General features: G+C 50.2%; 5 protein-coding genes across 5 annotated transcripts; 3 read left to right on the forward strand and 2 right to left on the reverse strand.

Annotated features, from left to right (window-relative positions):
- Window positions 1-421: 421 nt before the first annotated feature.
- On the reverse strand, window positions 422-8,713 carry T069G_08270 (ubiquitin carboxyl-terminal hydrolase domain-containing protein; the record flags this gene model as incomplete). Its single annotated transcript, XM_056175480.1, has 8 exons — window positions 422-519; window positions 615-674; window positions 747-2,234; window positions 2,277-2,959; window positions 3,030-3,081; window positions 3,154-7,664; window positions 7,721-7,892; window positions 7,948-8,713. 8 exons carry the CDS (start codon window positions 8,711-8,713, stop codon window positions 422-424), a joined length of 7,830 nt encoding a protein of 2,609 aa, XP_056026429.1.
- A 1,721-nt stretch (window positions 8,714-10,434) lies between these two features.
- T069G_08271 (RNase P subunit pop3 domain-containing protein) lies at window positions 10,435-11,319 on the forward strand (the record flags this gene model as incomplete). Its single annotated transcript, XM_056175481.1, has 3 exons — window positions 10,435-10,502; window positions 10,588-10,638; window positions 10,731-11,319. The coding sequence occupies 3 exons, from the start codon at window positions 10,435-10,437 to the stop codon at window positions 11,317-11,319; spliced, it is 708 nt and encodes a 235-aa protein (XP_056026430.1).
- A 549-nt stretch (window positions 11,320-11,868) lies between these two features.
- Window positions 11,869-12,848, forward strand: T069G_08272 (uncharacterized protein; the record flags this gene model as incomplete). The annotated part of the gene is made up of 2 exons (XM_056175482.1): window positions 11,869-12,217; window positions 12,274-12,848. The coding sequence occupies 2 exons, from the start codon at window positions 11,869-11,871 to the stop codon at window positions 12,846-12,848; spliced, it is 924 nt and encodes a 307-aa protein (XP_056026431.1).
- A 295-nt stretch (window positions 12,849-13,143) lies between these two features.
- On the reverse strand, window positions 13,144-15,126 carry T069G_08273 (nucleolar complex-associated protein domain-containing protein; the record flags this gene model as incomplete). The annotated part of the gene is made up of 1 exon (XM_056175483.1): window positions 13,144-15,126. One exon carries the CDS (start codon window positions 15,124-15,126, stop codon window positions 13,144-13,146), a length of 1,983 nt encoding a protein of 660 aa, XP_056026432.1.
- Window positions 15,127-15,515: 389 nt separating this feature from the next.
- T069G_08274 (brix domain-containing protein) lies at window positions 15,516-16,760 on the forward strand (the record flags this gene model as incomplete). The annotated part of the gene is made up of 1 exon (XM_056175484.1): window positions 15,516-16,760. One exon carries the CDS (start codon window positions 15,516-15,518, stop codon window positions 16,758-16,760), a length of 1,245 nt encoding a protein of 414 aa, XP_056026433.1.
- Window positions 16,761-16,902: the final 142 nt, after the last annotated feature.

Below are 16,902 nucleotides of genomic sequence, written 5' to 3' on the forward strand. Positions count from 1 at the left end.
TGCCGCGATTAACAAACAAACCCTTCTCCTTGCCCTAGTTCGTGATTTCGTAATTGCTATCTCATAGTGAGCTGGGATTTCCCTGCGCCTTTCGCCCCAATGCTATGCCCAAATCCATCACCATGGTCTTACAGAACCTGCTCACCCATGCGCTTCTATATGTGCCTGTTGTTTCAGACGATGGCGGTACCCTGATTAGTCCGTCCTGGTGAGTAAAAACGACATAGGGAGGAAGGTGTATGATGAGACCAGCGGTAAAATAAGGAAATAAAGGAAATAAAGACAAGACCAAGAAAAAAAAAAAAAGAAAGAGTATCGAACGGTAAACATCAACCTGGACCCCGTAAACTCCACACTTGCCTTCTCTATTGAAATCAAGCAAGTTTGTCAAACCATCCTTCTGTCGGAAGCAGTACACGCCTCATATAGCGTTTGCATCATCTGGCTCCCCAATTTGCTGAACTCCAAGGTCCGGCGGGCAATCCACCGGATCTGATGAGATACAAGAACCCTCCCAATCTAGAATGTGTGAAAGCAAGGTTAGCAACGGGGGTCGCTGAATCTTCTGAAGCGCAACCGGCGGTTGCGCAACTGGTGGATGGCAAGCAGCATACCGGAACCATCATCCTCTACTTCTTCATCAACAACAAACCTCCTCAAAGTACCTACGACTTCTGTGTAGATGGCGTTAGCATTAGGAGAGCCATCAGAGCTTCTTTGTGAGTAGTCAAGAGGTATATGCATACCGTTTTGGAGCATTCTGAAATCGGCACCATTGTCGTCACTATCCGGGTTTTCGCTGAAATAAGCGCCGCATTTACTGACTACTCGCACCACAGCGCTCGCAGTCTCACGTCCAATGAGTATGCGACGCCTAATATGTGCATCGCGGAGGTAGAGCAGGCACGCTATCCCCAGCCTTTGAATAACATCTCTTACGGCCTCTCGTCCATCGTGCATTGTTGTGTCTTCTCCGGAGACCTCGGGCGCTAAGCTGAAGAGCTCTGTATCCAGAAATTGCTCGGTATTGTACCTCAGTTCGCTATCTGGGATTACAAGAAGATGAGGTACCCAATCTGGCAAAGTTTCGAGGCTATTGGCTGCCGTGGTTTGAGCCATGGAACCGTCTCTTCTCTTCAAATGTAACGATGTCTGAAAGTGCTCCAGAAACGCCATGCCTTCAGTGCTATGTAGGCTCTGCGCCTGAGCGGCTATATGCCGTGTGAGGGTCTGGCCGTGGTTAGCAGACAGAGTGTTTTCCAGATAAGCGCTGGCGCCTCGCAGGAATGGATCCAACGGCTCCGTCGTCGATTCTCCTTGAAGCTTTCTCCGTAGCGTGTTAAATACCCTGAGATCCATTTGGGTCGACACTGCTGTTAAGCGGCCCAAGATATTGTGGGTAGCCTCACGCGCTTGATCAATGGCGAGGAGCTTTTCGACGAAAATGCTCGACAGCTGACGCTCGGGGTGGTCGTGGATGATGTGGACTTCATCGGAGGTCCAGGGAAACGGTGGCTCGCGGAAGGCCAGTCGTTCTTCTGGCGCATCGACAATATACTGCGCGCCTAGTGTAGGCTCGAGCTGCGATAAAAGGTAGCTAATGAGCTTTAGGATCGATGCATATGGCGGTGGACGGTTAGACGGTCGCCGATAGATGCTGTGCAACATTTTTGCGTAGTTGGGCTGTAGGTCCATGGACGCATCGGCTGCAATGATGCGCAACAGCTTGACTAAAAAGTCGTTCCCCAACATATGGGCAACCTCCCGTGGCCCGAGCATGGCAAACTGGAGCATCATGCCAAAGACTTCATCCCAAGAGCGAATATGGAACTGAAAGTATCGCCAAAGACGGTCGAACGCGACCATAACCTCTTCCAAGACGTATGATTTCGGAGGAGACTCTCCGCGGCCTGAAGAGTTGGACGCAGACTCGCTCCCATCATCATCCTGTATCGTAACTGGTCGATCGTAAATATGCGGTGTCTCAGTGGCGATTTTGCCCAATACAATAGCCATTGTGGAACCAGTAAAGGCACGGACGTTGGCGTCTGGATTTCGTTGCACCAAGCCCCTAAAGGCCTCGTGATGGACATGGAAGTAATTGAAAAACGAAAAGGCGCAGGCTCCGCAATCGACTACGGCTGAGCGGATCATGGCCGCGAATGAATCAAAACTTGGTGTGCCTTCGACTCGAGTTACCAGTTGGTCAAAGTGGCCAAGAGCCATCTCCATTGCTATGGTTTTTAATGCGTGAGGCGGTACGGTTGTTGGGCCACTGTCTGAATTTTGGGGCTGAGGCTGATCTGGGCTGGGAGACGATGCATATTCGAGAAATTTTGCGTGCCTGAAACAATGCTGCACAAATTCTACGTGACTGGGATCATACAAGCAGTGTCGCTTGAGCAGCAGCGTATTGTCATCGAGAATATGTTGCTTCAGGGGGGTGTCGGTGTCAATGTGCAGAGGGGTTATGGCCTCTTGAATATACGGTGTGGTTTGCTCTGCAACTAGGGATGAAGAGCGTTGGTAGAACAACATGTAGGCGCTGTAGGTCTTGTCAAAGCTTGAGCCGCCGGAATCAAGACTCATTTGCTGGCCTGCGCTACCCCCAAAGGCGCTGGCCGCCATTTGACGCGGGTCCCATGGCGTTACGACATCGTCATTGAATTCTACCCAGCTGGGACGGTCCACCGTCGATGTCCGCTCTCGGATATAAGAGTAGTAGTGCCCTGATTCTGCCGTGCCCGCATGAATAAGGATGCCCACTAGCTCAAACATATCCTCTTGCTGATCCGTATCCATAGGGTTACTGAGGTGGTCGATTGTATATGGCCTCATATCGATTGTCGAGGGAAATGAGAAGTAGTCATTGATTTTACTCCGTTGCTGCGTACGAAGATTAAAGTCGAATCGCTTAAGGTGGAATATCAAGTTATCTGGTACTTCTTTCAAGCATGCCCTGTAAAGACGCTCCATTAGTAATTTGCCAAGTCAAGTTATTCCTTTTCTTCTTCTTTATCAGGACTGACCTCTTCACAGCATCGACGTGTCGGTCGCAAGAGGAGCACTTGTACTTGTTATCTGGAGAATCGCTTTTCGTCAGCCAAAGTACCCTAATTAAAGCAACACATGATATGAGTGCGGTTCACTTACCACCTTCCAAGACCTCCCCACGCACATAAGCCTGTAGGCTTTCCTGCAGAGTGCTCTTCCCATGTATATCGCACTGTATGGCAGAAAATGGCTCGAGTCGTTCAGAGACATGCTCACACTCTTGCGACTTGACTTGCTGGACAAGCTGCCCACCGTAGATTGACCGCAGCGCTTTCTTCTCGTCATCTGTCATACCCTGTGACTCTAACCGGTCGAAAAACAAGCTGTAAAACTCTTCCACGTCCATTTGGTTGTGAATGTCAATTAGGACGTCATCATAAGTTTTGATAGAGCCGACCAATAGACCAGGGTCGACACAGCGGCGGTAACTATCTTGCAAATAGCCGAATACCTTTTGCGTGTGAAATAGCAACTGTTGAGAATCATCGGAATCGTCAATTTTGAATTCGAGTATGAATCGACGGAATGCTGTGTTCATAAAGAGCTGAGTGAGTAATGAATTCAAATAACACGTGTTTGAGAGATTCCGCAAGCCCACATAGCCGTGCATTCTGATGGCCTTGTTGCGGTCAAATTGGTATGATAGCTCGTAGATATAGGGATCAATGCCATCTTCCTCATCCAAATAGTATGGGACAAGATCATTGAGGCACTGTAGTAACGAGCTGAACCTGGACTGGTTTTCCTTGATCAATGTGAAAATTGCTTCATACAGTTTTGCTCGCGTGTCGGTTCTCAGCAGCACCTTTTGTACGGGCTGTGCTGGATGAATTCGCCGCTGTGGGAAGAGGTGCATATGAAATAGGGTCTCAGCAATATCATCTGGTAATGTCGCAGAAGCAGGCAGCGTGCTATCTATTTGCAGACATCTGAGAAGAAGAGTCAACAGGCCATCTGCCACAAAATCCTGCGAATCTGGTTGATCGAGCCGTTCCTTCGAGGTGTGGCTGAGCAGCAGCTCACAGACCTGTCCAGCGAAGAGCGGAGTGTTGACCTCGCAAGGTATGGCCTGGGCGCCTTTGCAAAAGAGGTAATCGAGCCCATCAAAGAACTCCTGGCATTGGTAATGAGAACCAACTGCTTCCAAGAGAAGGTTTGAAGCAACCAACCAAAAGTATTGCATCAGGGGAGACGGTGGCCTAGCATCTTCCGGGAAGGCATTTATAGCGGCTTCTTCCATTTCCACTGCCTTTCTCATCATACCGACAACATGCCTCCTTACCGCTGAGCGGGAGTCAAACAGAATCAGCCTATGGAGGATACTCTTAAACGAAGGAAGATTCACAAGGCCGTTCATAAAGACGCTGTGCATCAGGCACAGTTGCAATATGGAGGAGAGCGTGGTGTCGATTAAAGTCAGCGAAGAATCCCCTTCCCCACCATTCACTGCGTCGGTCAAAATATCCACAAGGCGACTTGGATCTGGATACGTAACTTCGTAATCGGTAGGCGATGTTGCTAGCGCCCGTGCGCTTCGTAAGAGTTGCACAAAAGTATGCATTAAAGCTCCCATAATCTCAATCTGCAACGCAGGATTTATTTGATCCAGAAGGCTCTCATCAGACATTGCCTGTGCGATCAAGGTGGAAGACGTTCTTAGAATCTCTTTGTAGGAGACTCGGGAGACTCCACGATCCTTGTCCCATCCAACTTCGTCGCTATTAGATTCCGCCAAGCGAACTGATTCAATGTATTTGGAAAACGCATGGACGGCATATAGACATTTGTAAGGCTGACCTTGGGGGAAAAGATCCGTGTACACGGTCGTTGGGCTCTCAAACAAGTCGATGATGTGACGGTCGGTGTGGAGCTTGACTAGGAGGCTGTACATTTCCTTTGCGATCTTATCTTCCATACCTAGGTGGCTCCAGAGCTCCGAAAAGTGAGACATGACCTGAATCTCGAGTGGTGATGCAAAAGGCGGGACTTGAGTCGAGCTTGAAAGGTCATTTTCCTCGCGTCTTACTAATATCATGCCTTCCTCAACGTGTAGCCTTTCTAGAGACGTACGCATCTGCTGCGTCAGGGGGAGGAATTGTCGCCCTTTGTAAAACGCACGATAATTATCGAAGCCGGTCTCGAACTTCAAGTTGGATAACAGATGAGCTGCCGTGTTCAGCTTTCCAATGCGCAATGATTTTACTTCCGTTGCCTGGCCACCGTCAAAAGACTGGTACTTGAGCGTTGTGAGATCCCCTTCAGCTTGGCATGGCGTCTCGTAAAAGATTGATCGGAAATCGGGAGCGCACATGGTGGGTTTCGTATAATGAAACTCCAAAAAGACCCGGAGAAGCTGCAAAGTTCTGGTGAAGATACGCTCCTGCTCTTGCACCTCCTCTTCGGTTGCGACAATCACCATTGGCTCATCTTCGCCGCTCGAGGTTCCATCGCTCGATGCTTTAATTTTCCTTGCAGAGTCATTCAACTGGACCAAGCAGCGGTCGACAAAAGCTGATTGAACGCGACGGGCTCGATTAAAGGGATATGCCGTAATGACTGGACTTTTAATGTAGACACCAACGGTCAAAGTGCCAATTGCCTCCTCTGCAAGCACCGCATGGTCGGTGCCCATAACAAATCTCCAGAGTTGTTCAATGCCATTTTCCTCTAGAAACGTATCGTCGTCGAGGTCACAGTCGACATCAACATTATTAACTGCTGCGAGGACCATTTTCTTGACACAGAGGAGCATTCCTCGGCCAAAACAGGAAGAGGGGAGATTGGGCAAATATTGAGAGAAACAGAGCTGCAGAAACGGATTTTTGGATACCTTCCCAGGGCCAATATCTATGAAGATATCCCAGCCTGAATTTCTATCGTCATCACAAAGACAAGCTGGTCCGACGAGCAGATCCCAAAGCTTTTTCCCCAACTCTTCGGATATTGCGTCTGGTCGGAGGCGAATGAGATTGGCAATGAATTCTTTTCGTGGCAGGTTGAAGCGTCCGGAGACCACCGAAGGGACACCGACAGTCCGCGCCAGCTTAATAGCATGCTCCAATTCTTCCACCAGCAATCGTACAAGATCATGCTCTTGAATGAGAACGTTCATTTCGTCAGCCATATTTGGGCGAATGGCCATTGATAAACAGCATAAGCTGCCCAGTGTGGTGGGTGACTTGTCCGCAATATCTTTGACACAGCTTGAGTATAATTCTTGACGCCCTTGGCTATCTGGACCAAATTGCAAAAGGACCCTGAACCTATCCATAAGCGTTGATTGTGCTTCAAGGGTGAACGACTGAGAGGCGGGTGAACAAAAGAATGCCTGTCTTAGCAATCTCAAACAGAGGTCATAAGGAAGAAAACCGAGCGTTATTCCCTCCGCTCTGCATCGCAATGTCAGTTCCGTGTGTAGGGTCTCCCAGACGGCCCTGATTGCCTGGCTGAATTCTTTGGGCGGAAGAGCTTGGAGCTTCTCATAGATGGAGATGATTGCAGGATAGTCGAGAAGATTTGCGATTGAGTTTGTCATCTTAGCAACAGCTTTCGCTACGCGGGGATCCTGACTTTCCGTAATTCCCTGCCACAAAAGATCGAGATGCGACTTCTGGTACATTTTAGTAACAACCAAATATCCAATGATGTTGGAGCTCTCAGTAATAAGTTCCGGATGACAGGTTGGGCCGAGAATGTAATCTACCAGATTTGTTTGGAGAAGTATATGGCCCAGATGGTCGGTGTAACGGCGGTTTGGGACAGCACTTTGAAGGCCATGTCGTTTCCAAGCAGTGACGAGGTCAGAACACATGGTAGAAACGGAATTGACCCGTAGCTGCATCTGGCCAGATCGAATCAGCTTCTCAAGGATGCCCACTTTCCACCCCCATACAATGGCATCAATAACTAGCGGCCCTTCAAGATCCGGGTACTTTGCCTTGTACTCGTTGAGCATTGTGATATTTCCCTCGTCATCACATAGAAGACAAAGTTTGAGCAAATCCGCCAATGCGGCGATTTGCACAGGAACACCATCACTGCTCAGAGTTCCCACATGCTTTTCAATGATTGCGAGTAATAGCGTCGAAAAATCTCCCCAAATGCTGTAAACATGGATCAGATCTGACCTGGCAGCGGCTTCATCCAGTGTGCTTCGGCGCGAAGTACGATAAGACTCATTCAGACAGTCTGTGAGAATTTGAATTATGGGCGTAAGAATATTGACCAGTCTCGGTAATGCTTGTACGATTTCGATGAGGCGCGTTGCAAAGACGCAAAGAGACTTGATGACGCCTCTAGCAAAGTCATGCAGTTGTCGTGTGAAATATGCAACTAAATTTGGTCTGCCCAATAAAGCGGCATTAGGCGAGCCAGGATCGGTGCCGACTCCGAGGTTGTTGCGCTGCGCCAACTGATGGAACTGTCGAAGATAGTCCAGAGAAATCAATGGCGGGGCTTCGGAACTAGTTTGCAAAGCATCGATCTGCCAGTCGCGGACAGTATGGAAATCGACGATTACAAACTGCGCCGTGAGCGCAACGAAAGAGTGGGACAGCGTCAATGCCAATCTCTGCAGGATTGGCAGCCTCGGAGGGGCTGAAGGGGAGAGGCTAGGTAATGTCAGCTGGCTGGTCTCAAATAGTTGATTTGCACCCTGATGACATACTTTTTGTTTATAATTAGAGCGCAGAGACCTAGGAACGATTGCCAAAAGGCCCTGTTGTTATAAGCCGACTCACAGATGACTTCCGGGTCTCTGGCCTTTGCGAACTCGACGAATAGGTCTAACCACACCCGGAGCTGCTCACAGATGCCCATTTCTTGCTCTATGGGTGGCTCTACAAAATGATTAGCTTCTCGAGGCCAGAGATGAGGATATTGCCAAATACTAACGTTCAGATAGGAATTGACGTAGACGGTTCACAGTCTCTGGTAGAGTATCTGAATCAAGGTAAGGAAACTGCATGGTAGGGTCTACAGGAGGAGGAGGATTGCCAGCATCGAGGGGGCTGAATGTGTCGGCGGCCAGTTCGATCCCTGCCTGGTCTGGCATCTCATGATCGGTAGGGAACAGCTCTTCAATAGGCGGGCTGAGGGAGGCGCGCCAGCCTGTGGGTGGAGTTCGTGGACCGCCATCGTTATTTGTAGTTACGTCAGGCTCAGCTTCCTCGACGCTCTTCTTGGCCTTGTCCTCTTCTGGGGTTGCTTCTCGAAATGTTGATGGAGAGACGTAGCGCACAGGGGCAGTAGGGGAGTATCGCATACGGGTAGGAGATGCTGAAGACGCCCTCGACGGTGGGTTTCTAAGATTAATAGTAGTGACTCGGCTCGACGTCGAGGGGTCGGGAGGGATGGTCGGGGAGTCGACATTCTGAGGCGGGGTGCGAGGCTGTTTGGATTCCTGGCTGGGCTGGACGGTGCCGTCAAGAGAAGGGATGGTGTTGACCGTGGTGTAGAATGGGCTCGAGCCCGAGTCGGACAGATAGACGCCTGTCTCGACCGATGCAGATGGCGAACCCGAGCCCGAGCCCGAGGCAGACGTGCGCCGGCGCTTGCGGGAAGAGACGTCGCTGTCGTCGAAGGGATTCGGCCGGGTCGAGCTTGGCTCAGGAGAGGCCTTGGGCCCCGGAAACTCGGACGTCGCTGGAGCCAAACCCATCTGGCCGGTGTGGGGGATCGATGCAGCACGAAGCCTGGAAGTCCAAAGACGTCACGGCGACGCGAGGGCCGTCTGGGCGGCAGCTACAGAAAATTAACATGTGTGAGAGGATGAGTGCGGCGAGATTGAGATAAGCATGAGCATCGGGGCTGTGACTGTGACTGTGACAGGGCTGAGAGAGGCTGCAGCTATGCACCGTAGATGGAGATGGAGGACAAGCAATCTGGAGAGCCAGACCGATGCATCAACCCCAATATCAATCCCGGAAGAAAAAAAAGTGGTTGCAACTCGCGATCAAGCCAAATCGGCATTGGAGGGACGCGGTGCTTGTGTGGAACTAAGGCGAGGGGTAGCTATCAACTGAGGTAATGCTGTGGTGGGGAGGGCCAAAGAGGGAAATCGGGGAGCTTAGCAGCACCTGAGGTATGCGGCTACTAAATGTGCCATCCATGGATGGTTTGCCTTACCTGGGGCGGGTGTTAGCGCAGTACCTGCGGCGGTAACTGCCAGTGGATCAGGCGCCGACAGGTACCTGATTCGTATATACTCGTATGGGTATTACTGGGTCAGTACTGGGGAGAATAGAGGGAAAAGCAGAATGCGCTGGTGCCTGAGCGGTCGTGATGGGTGTGTAAAGTAACGTGTAAGTAATGCGTGCAGTAGTAAGGATGAGGTGAGGGCACAAGAAACTATGGGTGCTTGTAAGTTGTGAGGCAGCTGGTTAGTAAGTTTACGTTGTGAATGGCGCAGCCTGGATCAATGGATGGGTTTTATAGAGAGGGCAGGGCGAAAGAAAAGGCACCTTCGATCAGCCAGCCAGTCCGTCGGGCGCAAAATCCAGCAGTGCTTTGGGCTGCGTTTCTGCGCTCCGGCTGCGACTGATGCCATTAACTTTGCAAACGCCTGAATGCGCCACGGTGAGTGCCTGCCTTGTCCCTTGCAGCCGTGTCCAGCGTGTGCGAGCTATATAACCAGTACCTGGAGGCAACATTAACTTGTACAATTCTCGTCTCTGCCCTATTAGCATTGAGAGTATCTACGGGGCTGCTCGACTAGATACCAGGTACAATATGAAAAGAAGAAGAACCTCTAGGTATTTCTTTTAATCACTCACCAGGCTTAGACTTTTTGCTGCTCTGTAAAATACACGATACCTCCTATTCACAGCTGATTTCTGCACGTTTTCTGCTGCCAATAACTTATAGGCAAGTTTTGCAATGGAATGGCTGTCGACTTTGATATTCTACTGTACGAACCAACATTCTTACAAATATGGGTAATTTGTGAAATACCTTGTGAAAGTTATCTAAAATGTACACATCAACCAATGGGAAAATTGGCCGCAAATATCTGGTACATGTAGCTACTATACTGATTTTACAGAAGTTAATGTGTACCTAAGTTTGATATAAATCGGTTTTCGAGCGCCACAGTGTTTTCTCTCGTCAATTAATTCTCGTTGGAGAGTTTTTCGCGCCATTTCACGGCAACTGAGAAAGACATGCACTGTATTACGCACTGTATATATCGGGCCTAGAGGTACGTACCTACCTAGGTGATTTGAGAATTTCCGGTGCCAAGCCCGTGGTGACTGAGGACAGCCATCTTCATACTCTCATCCCTATATAGACGCTCTCAAAGCCCAACTAATTTTTTTTACCTTTTGGGTCTGATTCACCGTTCTTTGGTTTGATAGTCTACTTGACACTTGTCCACTCGTCATGGCTGCGCCGTCAGCGAAAAAACGGCTTGTCCACCACCTTGACACGCCCTTCTCTACCTCATCATGGTACGTCCTCTTCAACTCTATATACCTAGAAGTACCTAGGAGGTTAAGCATAGGACTGGTGACGTAAGGTAGCTGATTACAATAGGCCCGAAATCTCAATTGATGACCAAGACTCAATCTTGGAGCTCCTTTGCCAGTATGTCATTCCGCCTCACTTATGTCGTTGCAAGCCGTGATGTCTCGTCGCGGCTCTGAAGTTGACATCATACTGATAAACGACACCAAAAGCCTTTTGAGCCCTATAGGGCAGCACCGCCGAATACACACAAAAACTTCCAAAGGAAAGCGGGCTGCCAAAAGGGAAAAAAGAGCCAAGTCCAAGGTAGACGAGGTACCAAACTCAGTCAAGATACCGACTCCGCCCAGTCCAGAGCTCAGTGCAAGCGTGGACGTTGGCTTCAATTCGATTACCAAAAATCTCGGATTGCATACATCACCTCCTGATGAGTCAAACAAGTCTCACAATGACTATTCCATGATTTTTGTCGCTAGGGGAAGCCAGTCACAAGCGTTCAATCAGCACTTCCCACAGCTGGTCGCGGCCGCGTCTCGAAATCTACCCGACAAAGAGAAGATACGGCTTGTCGGGTTTTCCAAGCCATGTTCTGAAAAACTTGGTAGCGTACTCGGTATACCGAGAGTCTCGTCGGTGGCTGTTTCTCGACATGCGCCGGGAGCGGACGCTCTGTTTGCTGTCGTGCAGAATCTTGTGGCCCCAGTCGACTCGCCTTGGCTTAATGAGACCCCCAGCACCACCTACAAGCCAACTCAAATTGGTTCTGTGGAAACAACTATTGGAACGAAGAGGGAGAAATGAATCGAAAATGTGTCGTGTTGTTATTGGGCAAGGCATCAACAAGCAGCCCTTGGGAATACAGGAGCATAGTAGCGAAATTTATACCATAGAGAATCGAGCTGAGTGGCCTATTTGCTTGAGCGGGCGAGAATCGAATTGTTACTCATGGGCACTATATCATACCAAAGTTACTTCTAATCACCTATATAGCAGCCTAAGTAATTTACAATTCATATGTAGCAGCTGGTGAAGAAGCAGCAGCGTCAGTTTGATGCTTCTAAGGCACCCTGCATACGCTAATACTATGAGCACGCTGCACTCTCGCTCTGTATTCCTTATCCTATGCGCTGAGGTTACCTAAAACTGCCCTCTGTTTGGCCTACATGCAACACTGAGATCCAATTGCATATCAGCTGGCACTGCTTTGTTGATTTTCACGTGCACGCATAAAGGGTAGCTGCCATCACTCCTCAACCTCAACTCCTCAACCTCGCCTTCACTTTCTCACCTTTCAACCACCTTGCCTATTCCATCGCCTCAGAAATCATCTGGATCAAACCACAACAGGAAATGAGTGGCTTTGGTGACGACGAGAAGCTAAGGGCAGCAAGAGAACTTGCCCAAAGCTTCTCTAAATCCAAACCCGCAAAGAAGAAGAACGTCTGCGGTGGTAGCTATGGCTATGGCTCTCGTCCGGTCATCTACGTGCCCCAGCATCACCAACCGGCACCATTGATTCGACAGCCTCCAGTTACCAGGCCAGCTATCCAGAATCCACCTCCTTCTAACAGCTCAATCCCCCCTCCTAGCAAGAGAAACTACTCTGCTACCACCTCTTTCTCCACTGGGAGAGCGGGAAAGTCCGTCATTGGGACTTCAGGCTTGGATTTCCTTAAGGCATCGGGTGCTAAGGCACGAGGTAAGCATAACCAGTCCGACCAGTTTACTGGCAGGTGGCTGACTGACTTCTTTCAGATACTGCGCAGCCTCAGCCGAACACAGTTTCTATCGCCAGTGAAGTAACCAGCACTATCAAGCAAACCGAGAAGATCAGTACCATCAACCAATCCGAGAAGATCAGCACTATCAAGCAAACCGAGATCAGCAATGGTACTTCGACAAATGCTCATCTTCCCGCTATACCCCCGCAAGCATCAGAAAATGCTCCCTTTGGAAACATCCTTGATGCCTTCCTATCCATTGTAGCAAAAAAGCCAAGCTTAGGCCAAGAAATTGACACGTTGACCAAAATCTTGCCCAAGGCGTTGGATCTCAATGCTACTGAGGCAACGGCTTCAGGTGCTCCACCAGCCAACGGTCATTCCGTCGGCGATATTGCAGCCAAGGAAAACAATGTGCCTCAGAGATTTAGTGCTGGAGCAAATCAAAACCGAGTCACAGATCATTCGCCCCCGAACAAGGTCTCTCCCGTCGCCACAGCCGTCGTTTCGAGTAATGGTAAGGCCCAGGGACAGACTGTCAGCACCAATGGAGTGTCGAAAGTCTCTGTTACAGTGACGAAGGGATTATCAGCCTCGTCATGGGCATGAAGTGTAACTATAGGAGCCAACTACTTCTTTCAGGTCGCCTACGATTTTGACTTTCTGCAGATCTATCTGGCTATTGTTGCCAGCGACAAACATGCCATAGGCGGACAAAAGTGCTATCAGTTTACTGGTCATAAACCATTGCTTGCTTATATAGGCTCTGGACCGGGTCAGTCAAGTTGAAATGATTTATTATCTTGATACTTTTTATACTATAATGCAGTGATGTAAACCGATGCCTTATCCAATTTCCCATCTAAATCAGCGCTCCTCTGCTCGTCTTTAATTGCATGTTGGGTTAAGATGATGTGGGCAAACTCTTCTCAAACAACTTCAACCCTTCTCTAACCTTTGGCGAAAAGTGCTTCTTCAAAAGCTCGCCCTCCCACACTGTCGCAGCAAATGGGTTGCTGCCCTCGACCGTATCGCTCAGGGCGTTGTGGCGCCCGTCTCCCTTACGCTCCTCTGTGTTCCACAAGCTGGCAATCTTCTTGCCGTGGGTGTTTGCCACGTCGTTGAGCAGGCCGAGGGTAGCCTGGCAGGACTTGTCGGGCAGTTGCAGCGCGGCGGTCATGAGCTGCTTGCTGAAGGCGGCTAGCTTGAGAGGCGGCACGGAGCGGATGTTCCATGCGGGGAGAAGGATTGCGGTGAGGGAGCGGAGGAGCAGGACGGTTGTGGTTTGGACGTTGATCTTGGAGACGGAGGATGTGGAGTTGGTCATCTTGGTGAGCTCGAGATCGGGGTGGATTGAGAGGTTGAGAAGGGAGGTGAAGAGGTGGGTGGTGAAGAAGGTGAGGTCGAGATGGAGAGTGTTGCGCGAGTTGTGGGCATCTTGGCCTTCGAGGAGGGCGAATGCGGTGACAGTGCAGAGAAGAGCTTCGCGCGTCAGGTTTCTCATGGACACGCTGTCGTCGTCCTCGTGTTCGGCGGCGAGGTCGGCGTCAACATCATCGTCGGCGTGTCGGATCAGATCCTTGAGCGCCTCGAGCAAGTCACCAAAGAAATCCTGGTTGATAAGGTGAGCGTATTTAGCCAGACCCTCGAGCACGGCACCCATCAGATGGGGAGCGCGCATTTTCAGGATGCGGAAGTACGTGGCGAACACGAGCTTGAGAGTCTCAGACTGCATCTTCTCCCGTTCCTCGTGGTCGACCAATGCATCCGCGGCAGCCATGTCCTTCTCCAGAGACTTCTGTTCTTTCATGGCCTTCCTCATTCGCTTTGTTCGGAATTCTCGCTTGCCCTTCTTCACTTTGGCAGCCTCGGGGCGCTCAACCGTGTCTTGTGATGCCTTGCCGGCGAACTCAGAGAGCAGGCGAAGGCTAAGGAAGAGGTTGAGAACACTTTCGTTTACCTCGTAATCTCGGGCTTTCATCATCTTGGACAATAGTGAAACTGCCTCCATTGTTGGCTTGCCATCCTCATCTTCGCGGAACAATGTCTCCAGCGCCTGGAGACACTTGACTGAATTGTTATCGATCTTCTTCCGGCTCAGCTTGTTTACCAAGATCCTCAGCAGTTCGGAGCGGAAGTTGAAGTGCGGGACTGCAGCTATCAAGGTGCAGGCACATGTGATGGCAATGCCAGAAACACTCTGTCCTCCTCTCATTGCAGGTGTTTGATCCTTGGCGCACCGAGCCAATTCCTTGACATAGTTCTGATAGCCAGACACCAGCGCCTGTTCATACTGGCGCATTGTGCGAACTTCCTTGGACACCTTCTCCGTCGGCCCGTCTTCGGTCTGAGGCCGTATGCGATATCCAGGGATGATGTCTTTGTAAACCGACATTTGCGTCATGAGGGCCAGCATCTGAATAGCGGGGATCTTGGACTCGCCAATCGTAGCCAGGGTTTTGAGCGAGCCGACATGTTCTTCTGGGTTTTCATTCAGAGCCGTGGCAGCCTTGGCCAGCTCTTCTTGCGCTTCTCGGATCTGCTGAGCCTCGGAGACGGTGGGCGCCTCTTCTTCCACCTCCTCGAGCTCTGACTCGATATCGTCCTCTCGGCCCTCTAACCATTCTGTGTCGCTCTCGACAGATACCAAGTCTTCCTCCTTCTCAAGCTCCCGAAGGACCTCTAGGCGACCGTCGGCGGTCTTAATTGGCAGCTTGGTGCTTTCTTTGCTGGCCTTTTTGCTCTTGCGACGACGAGTCTCGTAGCTGTCTTCAAGGTCCCAATTGGCGGCCTGTTTGAAGAAATCCTTCTGAGCCTTTCTCGATTGCGCCTCGTCATCTGAGGCATCGTGAGCCAATTTTCTTCTCTTGGTACCGTTGGTCGTCATTTTCGCTGTTGAATTCCCCGGTTATGGGAAGTCGACCGATGTGAGGTGAAGAGGCTGAAGAATAATTTGTTCAGCGATAGAGACACCAGCCTCACGATAAGAGAGATTCTTGTCTCAAAACTTTTTTTCGAGCCAATTTTTGTTGATATACGAACCCTGGCAGTATACATAGTAGCGCTAGACCCATCTTTTCACACAGTAAAGCCAATTAAAAGTCGCGTATGAGATCTTTATCTTATCTTTATCTAATCGTCTAGGCGTGAATATAGCAAAAAAAGTTACATGCCGCTAAAATTTTCTGACAACTCGATGTGTCGGGCCTTGGATTTTACCATCAGCCATTTCTCCAACACCAATCTCTCGTCGCCGACTATCAAAACGTTGTCACGATGGGTTTCTCAAAGCCTCCCGTGCAGGCGCTCAAAGTGGCCAATAAGGTGAAGCGCAAGGAATTGTTTATCGCCCACAAGAAGGCAAGCAACAAAGAACGCCACGAAGAACGACATCGCCGCCGAAGAGAAGAGAACCGCGACCCCGAGCTCAAGGCAGCCCGTCTTGCCAAAAATGTCCCGCGGACATTGGAACACAAGCGAGTCTGGGACGATGTGGATGATGACAGTCTTGGCGCTGTGGTGGATCTCGAGCAATTGAAGAGAAGACGCATCGAGCAGGCCGAAGCCGAGGAGCGAGCGGCAATCGAGGCAGCAGAGAAGATGGAAGAGGATGATGACGATGATAACGACAGTATGCTGGATTCTGACGAAGACGAAGACGAGGAGGCGCGAGAGGCTAGACTAGAGAGGCAAAGGGAGAAGCGAGCTCAGAGAGTCCCCAGCATTGCTCCGTCAACAACGAGCACGAACCTCGACCTCACGCCCATCTCACTAGCTCTCAAGTTCCCTTCTCTCTTCAACGACGAACCTCCTCCCGAACCCAAGATTCTCGTTACCACGTCCCTCAACTCCACCCTTCACGACGAGGCACACATGCTCTGCACCCTTTTCCCAAATTCCAGATACATCCCGCGATCATCCCACCGCTACGGATACAAATACTCTCTCCGCGAAATCTGCAAATTCTCCGCCAGCAAGGACTACACTGCCGTCGTTCTTATGAAGGAAGACCTCAAAAAGCCCACGGGCCTCTCCATCGTTCACCTGCCCAAGGGCCCGACGTTCCATTTCACAATATCCAACTGGATAGAGGGCAAAAAGCTTCCCGGCCACGGCAACCCCACAAACCATTACCCCGAGCTGATGCTCAACAACTTCAAGACGCCGCTTGGTCTTCTCACTGCGAAGCTCTTCCAGACCATGTTCCCCCCGCGCCCAGAGTTCGAGGGACGACAGGTTGTTGCGCTACATAACCAGCGAGATTTCATCTTCGTAAGACGTTTTAGATACGCCTTCCGTGATAAGCGCGCGACCGAGAAGAGTGTCGTCGATGCTGAGGGCAAAGCGCTCGAGGGTGTTGAGAGCATTCGCGCTGGATTGCAGGAGCTGGGTCCACGCTTCACGCTGAAGCTGAGGCGTGTTGATAAGGGCATCGGACGGGCTGGAAGCGAGGGTGAGGACGCTACTCAATGGGAATGGAAATCCAAGATGGAGAAGGACAGGAAGCGTTTCAATTTGTAATTTATTTATGGCATTGAGTACAAGACAACTAATTTTACGTTCACCATGTTGACATTTTTCTGACAACAAGATGCGCCCTTGGAATAGTTCGCTAAATACATCCGTCGACATATGCATGCCATACCCTCTCTGGTCTACGTTA

Source organism: Trichoderma breve, chromosome 5 (assembly GCF_028502605.1).
Source record: "Trichoderma breve strain T069 chromosome 5, whole genome shotgun sequence".
Classification (NCBI taxonomy): Eukaryota; Fungi; Ascomycota; class Sordariomycetes; order Hypocreales; family Hypocreaceae; genus Trichoderma; species Trichoderma breve.